Source organism: Festucalex cinctus, chromosome 3, assembly GCF_051991245.1.
Source record: "Festucalex cinctus isolate MCC-2025b chromosome 3, RoL_Fcin_1.0, whole genome shotgun sequence".
NCBI classification, from domain to species: domain Eukaryota; kingdom Metazoa; phylum Chordata; class Actinopteri; order Syngnathiformes; family Syngnathidae; genus Festucalex; species Festucalex cinctus.
In genome coordinates this window covers 7165893-7177361 of record NC_135413.1, presented here as the reverse complement: position 1 = coordinate 7177361, position 11469 = coordinate 7165893, and the positions used below count along the sequence as shown (strand labels likewise).

Below are 11469 nucleotides of genomic sequence, written 5' to 3'. Positions count from 1 at the left end.
TACTAAACTTTGACTTCATGACATTCATGTCTGAAAAGGCTGACTCACAAATAGACCCAAACAATGCAGACATTTTCCGAGCAAATTGATTAATATTTTGGTAGTTATCTGCCTCTACAATGAGATTGAGAAGCAAAACTGCATTTCCTATTCTTGATGAAAATAATATGACTTTCTCTCTTTATTCGTGCTAATGTTTGCAGCGAGCCGGGAATGCCTAGCAAGCTACGCATGGCTCGAAAATCAGTTTGATTGATGGTAAATTACAGTAAAAAGGGGCAGGAGGTTGTTGTATAATGAGCTAGTCAAGGGCCGGAAGTCTGGAACGTGACTTGTTTATTCGCACGCAGATCGTTTTTATACAGCAAAAGTAGACGTTAAAAGAGGCAAGGGTCTCATAGTGGTCCTATTGGACGGCATTCCAGAGCACCGATTGGCTCGCTAGTTCGTGCTCGGCTTCTGGGAAGCTGCTTGCTGAAGTCTGTGTGCGGAAACACAAATTGTGCATATAGTAAAATTCCAAATCTTTTCACGTTTACATACAGGAAATTTTACTGTATGTAGCATGTCAACAGCCTTTTGAGCAGGCTACACATGTAATGATTTTACCATCTTAACAGTTTTTTTTAAATGCCAGAGACATCACACATAATGAGAAAAAAAAATCAGGATGATTGATCTTCATGGTACTTGGACATTTAAGTTAAAACTCATTCACTGCCAGTCATTATAGAAAATTTTTACATTTCCAATACTCACGTGATATTACATTCAATAATTATATATAAACCGAATCTACCAAATAACAGAATAGACTCCCTACTTTTTGTCCCGTCCCGTTCTTTTATAATTGACAGCAGAAAAATGTAGGTTTGCCAAAATACAGCCATTTCTCCCATGGACTCTGAAACTGTGTTTATTTCCTATAAAATGGGGCAATGATGTCATCTACCGGTGGTTGGGCATCAGTAAAGTTGTTTCCAAGTTTGATATTTACAGTGGAGCATGCTCAGATTCGCCCCCATTTAGCACCGCTCTAAAAAATACAATTGACAAGTATACTTGTCAAAGGCAGTGAATGAGGTGGCGACTTACCTGCTAGCTATGTCATGTCCCAATTATCAAAACTAGGGATGGGCGAGTACAGACGATACCAGGTATCGGCATCTGTGCCAATACCAGCCTTATTTTTTGGTATCAGTACTGGTGATTTGCGATACTGGTACTGGCCGTCCACCTGTGCTTGTTTTACAATCGGAAACTAGAAATAATAAATTTGAAGAATAAGTAATTGGCATTAATTTCATGCAATTTTAAGGGGAAATGCTATATTGGGATATATAGGTCTTTAAAATTGTCACTTTTGGGTGGGTGGGGGGCTGGGGTGTATTGGTCTTTTGCATAAGTATCAGCAATGGTATCGGTCCCGATATCAGTCTAAAAAGGTGGTATTGAACATCCTTAATACCATCCTTATTATACAAAAACACAATATAACAGCATCACCTGGAGCAGTTCACAATCATTTATCTTATAATATGACAAAACCAACCGAATTAATTCAAATGTGATTTTTTTTTTTTTAAATCTAACCAATCAATCATATAGGATAGAAAAATGTGGACAATACTGTAGTTACATTGGCCTGGAATGACTTTATTCTGAAGGCCCGTGGCAGATTGGACATAGACGCACATCGAGGCTGAAATCTGATTGAACAAAAATAAATAAATCAACATCCACATGGACACAGTGTAGCCAACAGAAATGCTACAAAATGAAAAGAGTATACTGTTGGGAATAAATCAAGTTTGACATGTAAATGTCAGTCAGAGGTCCTAATAGTGATTGGGCCAGCAGAGAAGGCCTTGCTGGTCCTGACGAGTCGACTGAGTGTACCACACACATAATGATCATATCCCCAGCAACAATCTTTGGTTTTCAATCGTCTATAGCTCGGCCAAACTTGGTATTGAACGCACACACCTAATAATTTGCAATCGTAAATATTCAACAGGTTTAACATTAGCAATTCTTGACTTGACCGTTTTTGGAGTGAGGCAGGAAGTAAAACACACCACGGTCAGGATAATCTTGAGAGATAAACTTTGATCAAAAGGGAGGGGAAATGCACCAACTCAGTCCGGTTAAGATTAATCAAAGTGTGGAGTCTTAATAATAAAACAAGTTCCCTGTGCGGCATTTCTTTGTAGACGATTTTCTGTTGATTGTTTTTGCTTACGCCACATTAAATGACAAAGAACCGTTTACAGAGTACGTCCACACAGTCTACCTCTTGAGCTTGCTTATTTTTTGTTGTTGTTCTTCTGCATTTTCATCATTTTAGTCATTTAATTTTCACTTGACATATGTAAGTTATTTATTGACATTGCTATCAGAGGCCTCCATTAATAAACTTTTTACCCTTTAATATGCGTCTACCCTATGCCGTAGTGTCAACAAATATCTGGGCTGTGTTTGAAATCATTCACTCATTCCCTAATCTTGTTAAAGGCATTTCTATACAATATAGTGGACTTCACTCATCAGTCAAAAGAAAAATAGTTTTAAACCACTTCTCAGATTTAATTTACATACTGGACTAATGTCCACTGATATTGGAATATATATTGGCTTATAATAAGTTTAATATAGGTAAACTGTGTTGTGAAAATTTAACAAAGTACTTTGTGTTGCGTTACTTATATTACATATAATTTCATGCGACAAATCATGATTTTATTTTCTGAAAATCAAACAATAGCCTGGAAACAGGAAATCTTTTTTCGGTGTTGAAGCAATGCATCGTGGGATATATAGTTTTTCGAGCAAGCATTGGTTGTTCACTTGTTTTCACCGTGGATTTGTGGGATAGCAGTCGTCATTTCACATTTCTCTTCATAAGGAAACACGCAAATTCTTGGAGAAAAAACAAGAAGATTAAGTTTTTATGCGAGGTGATGGCATGGTCTGTCACACATTTAGTTTTGGAAATATTTACTGTTAATACTGGTCAATTTATTTTTACACTTATTGGGCAGTTTAGAATGTTAAAATATAGTCTGTACAGTTAAATAAGGTATGTTTTTTTTAATGAGAAAAAAAATGGAGATGACCAGCTTTGTGTTACAACTTGAGAGGTTCTACTGTACTACTAAATTCATTTGAAATGTTGTTTTGCATGTATCTGCATGTAGCAAAGTACCACTAAGGCCAACTTGGTGAAGTATGATTTTATTTGATTTTTTTTTTTAAATGTTGTCACCGTTTACCTCATACACTCTTAACTGTAAGATGCCGTGGGCAGTGCATTAGGGGCCCCTGCAGGCCCCCACTCATGTTTAGTAACCGAGAAGAGCGCGTGGCACCTGGATGGCGAGTGCGGGCGTGCCAGCGCATGCGCGGGCTGTTGGTTGGTTTTCTGCCAAAGTGACAGTAGAGGCCATATCAATTGACCTTGAGTCAGGAATAACAGCACATGGTGAGGCAAAAAGGGGCGGGTGGGGGTGGGGGGGCGCAAGAGTAAGTAGGATAATGCACTGTAAGTAGCAAAAAGAATCCAGGAAGGTTGCTTGGTAAAACTTGCTGAATACTGTGATTAGAAGAGAGGCTGAGGATATTAAACTGTGAGTATTATCACCACTGATAAAGCTATCACCGCTATTATTCTGTAATATTCATTTGAATACTGATGAAGAAAATGTTCAGCTGTAGCTTTTTGACTGTGTGGGAATAACACTTTTGGCAAAACTACTGAAATGAGGATAAATCCTGATATGCGGTGCAATTTTCTCAACTGGATGATTCGCGGGCAAACAAGTCAAAGCGCTTGACAATGTTGTGTAAATTGCTCCTTTTTGTTTTGCCATCCCCGATCTGTTATTGGGTGTTGCAGATGACGCTGTTAACACAACGCGAGGTGCTTTGACTGAAAAGTGGCAATAACAAGACAATTCGATTTGATTATTGACATTGTTGTCTATCTGAAAGGACAAGAAAGTCTGTTGCATGATGTTGTTTTCACACAGAGTTTTGGTTTTTGTTTTAATGAGAGAAGTATATATTTAGTGAGGGGGAAAAAAATCCCTTGTCAATCAACTCCCACTTATTCAATTCCGCATTATGCACAAGGAATTTGGAATGGTCCCTTTTGAATATGCACCCGCGTCATTTTGCTGACCATCAGCTGCTTTTAAAGATGTTTGTTGCTTCACAGAGTTTCTCAAGCGAGTGGATCTGTGCTCACTGTGTGTATGTGTATGCGTGAGAATGTGGGTGTGCGTGCGTGCGTGTGCCAGCAGCCTTTATGTTTTCCTCTCAGTTTCCTATTCCTGCACTAAGGGGAGAGTGCTTCCTCTTGAGTCCCCCTCCTCTTTTGGAACATATACCTCACCTTCTGCCTTAGTTCCGATTATTGAAATGATTGTAAATTAGTTTGAAACAACAGACTTCTTCAATCATTTGTTTCTGAAAAAAAAGGGGAAAAAATGGCGAGTAAGTAAAAAAAAAAAACTATATTACAAATGGGTTTCCTTTTATTTTTGTACGTATGTGCTGTGCACAGCAGTCAACTGTATTCCTGAAATGATAATAAAAGAGATTTTATAAAAGCTGTTGTGATGTCTTCAAGTCTCCATGTTTGATTTATAGGGTGCAGGGGTGGGGGACGAGGCCGGCTTCGAGCACAGCCCAAACTTCATCTCAGACTCCAAGAAAACTCAAAAAACTAAATTTATTCAAGCGCACCTACTTGCACGCGCATCATGTGCAAGTTTGACACAGAGGCTGCAGTTACGTTTTAGGCCAGAGGTGGCAATCACGAGTAGAAAATGTGACTTCACACTCTCCACAAAGCCCCATTAATGTTGACAGCCCTAATATATATGAACACAATGGACACTGGAGGTGTTCATCACTGGATGACACTGGTATCCCAGCAGGCTCTCCTCCTTTCACTTGTTATCATGGTTGATAAACAGACTCCATCACTAGCTAATAATTGTGCTGAAAACAGATAATTTGCCTTTAATTGTAATCTATTGATTATGCACCTCAATCCCAATAAAGGCCTGTAAGGATATACGCCACCACACCAAAGTATACCATCTAATAAAAAGGTTAAACTTCAAAATCATATATCTTAATTCCAATGACAGGCTAAAAATATCTAATGATTTTGTTGGTTGATTGATGATGTGGCTAATGACGCAGGGAAATCATTGTTTATTTGTTGTCATCTTTGCAGTTTGCCAAGTGTCTGCCGAGGCAAATCATGTATTTTAGTTTCCAAAGAGGCAGCAGCATTCCTTGTTGGGCTGCCAGTTAAAGCTTGCAGAAATTCCACAAAGGCAACCCTAAACCACTGACAAACAACAAGGCTTTGTGTCATTTGGATAAATGAGTTAGCCGGTTCATCGACCCTGTGTTTAAATAGGCCCGCTGGACTTTCTCCTCCTAAGAGCTGCTCACTCACACTAAGCGACGGTGCTCGCTCTGCTCCAGTAAGGAGAGCACGTTTTTCCCAAATGACCATGCGAGCGGCTTTCTTGCCATTCCTCCTGATTGCCGCTCATGTGTCTGCACCCGTGGATTGTAAGTCCAGGTCAAAGACCTTGGAGGAGCTACGGCTTCAGCAGAGCGTGAGCTTCATGATCGCACGGATGAAGGCAGATACGCCGGCCAGGAGGACAAGTGCTGGATCCATCAGGAAACATTTTCATGGGCACTTTCTGGGTGAGTCTGCAACCAAACGTCTTGTTTTGCTACATCTCCGTGGTCTTGAAGCTACTTTATGCAGGATTAGACTGTACTAAGAAACAAATTATGAAAAATCTTGCCTTTTTACATATCTCCTATCATGCAAACCAAGACTTGTTTTTATTGAGATTGGATTTTGCCTCAAATTCTTGCAGTTGTTCATCCAATTAGGACGCACAAGAAGAACTATGTGTCCGTATTTGACCTGCGAAGAAAGCCATACGTGCGCGTGGATTCAGAGGGGGAGCGGTACAACTTTGTGAGTAACTTTTACTGTGATGGCACTCACATACAGTCAAACCCGTTTTATCACAAGGGGATACAGTCCAGAGCAACATGCAGTAGGTGAAAATCAGCAATATAGACACGAGGGTTGGGTATTGATTAAATTTTACAAGAGTTCAGTTCTATTCAATTTCAATTTTTTTTCCTGTTTTGATTCAATTAACTTCAGTAAAACAAAAACAAAAAAAACTGTATTCGCACTTCAAAATGTTTGCTTTGTTCTTGTTTACTACAAAACTGATGGTTATGTTTATGTACAGCACTTTGTATAGAGCAATGCCTGTTCTTAAAGCGCTTTATAAATAAAGTTGAGTTGAGTTGAAATTAAAGAAAGTAACAAGTGGTATCAATTAAGAGTTACAGAAACATTAACATCACCAAGGATGAGATGAAAATATTGTCTTAATTCTAATTTAATAATTGTGAATATAAATTAAAAAGATTCTGAATTGTCTTAGAGAGCAGTAAGTCAGGTTTTTCATAAATATAAGACTTTTAACTTCATATTAACATTACATTTCAAGAAAACTGTAAGATTAAAAAATTGGCCTTTAATTTTTCCTATGAAGTTATGGGGAAAATATATTAAAGTAATCAATTTGTCATTTTATGAATCTATCAGACTCGAAGTGGAAAATCGATTTCATATTGATTATTCGATTTAAAAAAAAAAAAAAATTTAATTTTATTTTTAATTTTTTTACCCAGCCCTAATAGACACCATAATTACAAAAAATAAATAAAATAATTTTATCTCTCCTGCATTAGAAATGTATGGGAAAACACTTTTTCAAGTATGCCCCTTAGTCTCACGTTTGACACTCCAAGTTGAAGTTGGCTGTAGAACTGACACAAAACATGTTAAATAAGACAATTTAACATTATGGATCTTATTTTTGTGTGTAGCGCAAAGTGCAGCCTAACTGTGCGCATGGGTGGCGTTTTCTTTAGCATTTTGGTAGACAGGTAGAAAGGGGCCTTCACTTGTGTTTGCGCCGTTGTGGCATGGAACACAGCCAACGGTTCTGGCCAATCCTGGTGACTTCCCTCTTTCCCTTCTAAATCAGCGCAGTTGAGGCACATTAAGTCCTTAACACTGCAGAAGCAGACATTACGAGATGGCAGACGTCTGCCTAATAATCCTATTCATACGGTGCCGAGCCAAACTATATCATTTTGTATCACAAATGTCTTCTAACTTAAAAGGAACCCCAACTGTCATGACAAGTATGCTCGATATTATTTATTTGGTTGTTACTAACATAACAATGAGATTCATTTTACAAAAAAACATTTACAGTTTAATACATTTTGTAGAAACGCGATTTGGGCGTACCCCGCCATTGTTATTTAAAGCCGCAACGCATTAAGTGTGTAGTGACGTAGAATGGCGGTGGTTCTCTGCCGAGCAAAATTCCCATAATGAAAGCAAGGTAAACCTCGAACAAGCGATCGGGAGAGTCACGCTCCCCCAGGCGGTGCTCTCATCATTCAACAAACGCGTTCAGGAGTTTCGATCGTCCCTTTAGGAACGCGACGGAGGTTTACCTTGCTTTCTTGATGGACGTTTCACATTGCTCGGCAGAGAACCACCGGCATTCACGTCACTACGCACTGAATGCGTTGCGACGTCAATCACAATGGCGGCATACATCCAAATAGTTTCTACAAAATGTATTAAAATGGAAAGAATTTTTTTTTAAATGAATCTCATAGTTATGTTTAGTAACACGCAAATAAATAATATAGAGCAAACTTGTCATGACAGTCGGGGTTCCTTTTAAAGCAAACACATGATGTCCAACGTCATAGAAATTAGCACAGATGTTATGGTAACCTTCCAACAATCATTTTTTTTTTTTATGGGAATGATGGTTTTTACTGGGGTTAGGGAGCTTCTCCGCATCATCTTCTTGCTTCTTAATTAAAACTCATTCAATGACTGCTACATTTTTTTTTTTAAATCTATTTTTCACGTGGTACCGTGAAGGTGGGTCTGAAAATAGCTGGCATTGAGAGTTTTTAATTAAACTACATCTCTCGCAAGCAAGTCTGTGAAAAATCCATGAAAATTTATTGCGGTCAAATCTCCGATACAGCGGGCGCACAATGATGACCCACGATATATCTGGTAAACACTGTATAGCCACATTCTTGTTCTCTTCCGACCAAACAGAGGCAAAAGAACAGGAACGAGTGTCTCTTCAGCCACATTGGCTTCAACAAAGCAAGCCAGCGTGGCGTTTTTGACTCTCCAACCGGAAATCACCCGTCATCGAGGCTGTCCTCCATCTCGCTCAACCGCTTCCTGGCCCCCTTGGTGAGGAGACAGAGGAGGAGCGAGGAGGTGAATCCGTCCGACCCGTTGAGGTCCGAGTCGCATCCCTCGCATTCCGTCAATGACCCCAAAGATCCGGAACACGGCCAGCCGGAACCGGACCAGACAGGCGCTGTGTCAAAAGAGACCATCAACTCCAGTGACGACGACCCCTTAAAGGTCTTGCATGCAAACGGGCCAGTAAGTCCGGTCAAAACGAACCGAGCAGAACAAGACTGACTTCAACTTGGGAAAAATGTGTTTGAAGGTTAAAGAACTGGAACATCTATAGGTAAAAAAAGAAAACAACTTTAAAAAAAAAAAAAAAAAAAAGATAAAAAAACTTTTTTCTTAGGAGATAATGACATAAAATCTTCGCTGATTCTATAATCAGGTTTTTATCAATGCTGTTAATAGAAAAATGTACAAATGACGAAGATGCACACCATGCATCTAAATTCTTCTTGTAAAAAGAAGTGAAACACTTTAAAGTGAAAAATAGCAAGTGATGTTTATGTTGACACTGAAGTCTGCTTATTTAAGATGATCTATACTCCTATGTAACGCCCTTTGTTGGCTGCTCCTTTTGAAATATGTGTTTTGAAGCGAATCCGTTGATGCTCACCAAATTGAGGTCTCGTGAGTAAGAACTTAGTTTTCAAGGCAATTTTTTTTTGTTTTTTTTGCAAAAATGTAGGTCCCTGTTTTATAACGTTGGTGGAGGTACTGAACCCTACAAGTTTCCTATGCGCAATCACCGAACCCTTCTTTATTGGATAATAAAATGATTCCCCCTACCCCCCAAATTCAAGATACATGTATAGGTTTCACTGGTGAATAAAATAAGGGAAAGGAGCCTTTTCATCACATCTGGCTTGCTTCACCTTCAATTCAGACAGTGTTATGTTCTTGTATTCATCATCTCTATGCAGCTTAAGGAAGGGGTCCTCTAGTTTTGCTAGCAAGCTAGTTGTGTTAGACTAGAATTGCTGAATTGGCATTGCAAATCATGCAGTGAGGACACTGACTCCAATCACTCAACTCAACTCGATATTTATAGACCACTTTCAAAGCACCGCTGTTTTCTTCAGGGCAGCAGATACAATGAAAACAGCAGAGGCCCTAGGATAGAACCCTGTGGAACACCATACCGTCCGTTAAATTCATATTGCATATATTCGTCCGAACACTTTTTTTTTCTTTTTCTTTTTTTGTTCTTTACAGTACGAGGGAATTCCAATAATAATGAAATCACATAACGTACCAGCACAACAGCCACAAGTCAACTAGCAAGCGCACCAAATTTCCTGCAGCACAGATAGGCCAAGTAATAATCAACTGCAGTCAATGATGGACAAGTAGGGGGTATCGTCACAAATCATTTGAGTCGGGTGTCACCAAATTTTATGATTACACAACCCACTGTCATGCCTTTGCAATGTAGTCAATTGTCATCGGAACAATGAAGCATTTCCTGGTCCGAGACATCCAATTTTGCCAAATCTAGTCTGAAATGATGATGATCATTTGGAAATATTGGATGGCGTCATGAGGCAGGTTTGGTTCAGAGCACAGCTGTCCTTTCACCTTTTCTTGTCAGTTCAACTTTAACCCTTGGGCAACATGTGGCAATGTTTGCTTTGTATATCGTCACTAGTGGTCACCCTCCTAAAATAATGGCTCAGGCTCCTCCCCCCCAGAAAACACAATAACCTGAACCAAATATAGATTATAACAGAGGTGCACCCTAAGGAGATGTTTAGGACAAACATAAATAAATAAGATATATATATATATATAATGAAATTATGCCATTACTGTAAGATGGTGTCAATATGGGAAATGCATAATCTGAGTTGTGGCTATGTATAAATGTGTTGATTTTTGTAACACATCCCGTTTAATTCATCAGTATTGGCCAATGTGTTAGCAGCCAATCATGTCAGGTGCCGGACACCAAGTCATACTAATGACAAAGATATTTATTTATTGAATTATGGAAAAGGACTCCTTTTTATTACCAAGTGTTTTTATTTATATATGTCATGTGTTGTTTTTATGTGGATGAATAAAAAAAAAATAAAAAAAAAAAACTTTTCAAGGGTTTATGGGTCTATTTCTAGTAAGAGTTGCAATAGTCAAGCAGGTAATTGTTTGAACACGTTTATGGTAATATTCTATACTGACAAAAAGTATTTGGACTCTGAGATTGAGGGCTCAGTGTAGTTCTTGCACAACCTCATCCACATTATATATATATATATATATATATATATATATATATATATATATATATATATATATATATACATATAAAACATTCCAATTGTATAATACAAAAGCACATGCACGCTTTGTGCTGTATTGTCATAATGTAATTCTATCTGTATATTCGGAGGTAGAGCTGGAATTAAGTAATTTGCTTTGTTAATTGGCACCCAAAAAAAAGAAGAAAAAAACAAAACAAAAACTAGTCACTCGTTTCATTTCCCCAGAAGTCAGCAGAAGCACACAGTCAAGTTGCCCAATGAAGAAGTGGGCGGGCGTTTGGTGATGGAGATGAAGACGCTGTCTTCATTCGGCGACAGCGCTAGACTTTTATCCAGGGGGTTATCTCAGGGCATCCGCGAACCAAAAACTCGGAAAGACTTGGTCAACAATCAACATCCATTTTTATACTGATTAATATCATCATGAGCATGTGCTCATGCACACACACACAAACACAGTTAATGTAGTGACAGTTCCTCGCACTTGCAGTTACACATTACATTAAAAATATTTATGAACCCGTTAACCATCTCTTTTATACTCATCCCTGGCTTCTTTCATGAACGTTTTTTTCCATAATGTGTTAAAAAAAACGTGAATGTTAGACATCTTTTAGTCAAAATCTATGACCCAGCCTAATACCTGTTTTGACGTTAAATTATTTGAGGTGAAATACAAAGAGGATTCTAACATTCTGTTTGAAATATCTTCTACCATGTCATTTCCTTCACATTTGTGATTGGTGTTACTGTATATGGCATCACAGGTGCCCAGTTCATTTGTAATGAGCCAATAGTTGCTACATCCATTAGTAAAATATATGTTATATTTCACATTTT

At 38.4% G+C, this 11469-nt stretch overlaps 2 protein-coding genes across 2 annotated transcripts in view; both read left to right on the top strand.

Moving 5' to 3' along the window:
• The window catches only part of LOC144015521 (fibroblast growth factor 6-like), a 17565-nt gene extending 14083 nt beyond the window's left edge, over positions 1-3482 (top strand). Inside the window, exon 3 of the mRNA XM_077515576.1 lies at positions 1-3482. This exon is cut by the window's left edge and continues 2149 nt beyond it. The gene's annotated coding sequence lies outside the window, so the exon portion shown is untranslated.
• Positions 3483-5200: 1718 nt separating this feature from the next.
• LOC144016798 (uncharacterized) lies at positions 5201-8641 on the top strand. Its single transcript, XM_077518125.1, has 3 exons — positions 5201-5733; positions 5913-6016; positions 8219-8641. The coding sequence occupies exons 1-3, from the start codon at positions 5526-5528 to the stop codon at positions 8597-8599; spliced, it is 693 nt and encodes a 230-aa protein (XP_077374251.1). The 5' UTR covers positions 5201-5525; the 3' UTR covers positions 8600-8641.
• Positions 8642-11469: the final 2828 nt, after the last annotated feature.

Bases quoted from the DNA above. Each gene is read 5' to 3' on its own strand.
- LOC144016798 (XM_077518125.1), top strand. From the start codon at position 5,526: ATGACCATGCGAGCGGCTTTCTTGCCATTCCTCCTGATTGCCGCTCAT. The intron at 5,734-5,912 runs GTGAGTCTGCAA...AAATTCTTGCAG, and splicing joins TTTTCATGGGCACTTTCTGG to TTGTTCATCCAATTAGGACG. The intron at 6,017-8,218 runs GTGAGTAACTTT...CCGACCAAACAG, and splicing joins AGGGGGAGCGGTACAACTTT to AGGCAAAAGAACAGGAACGA.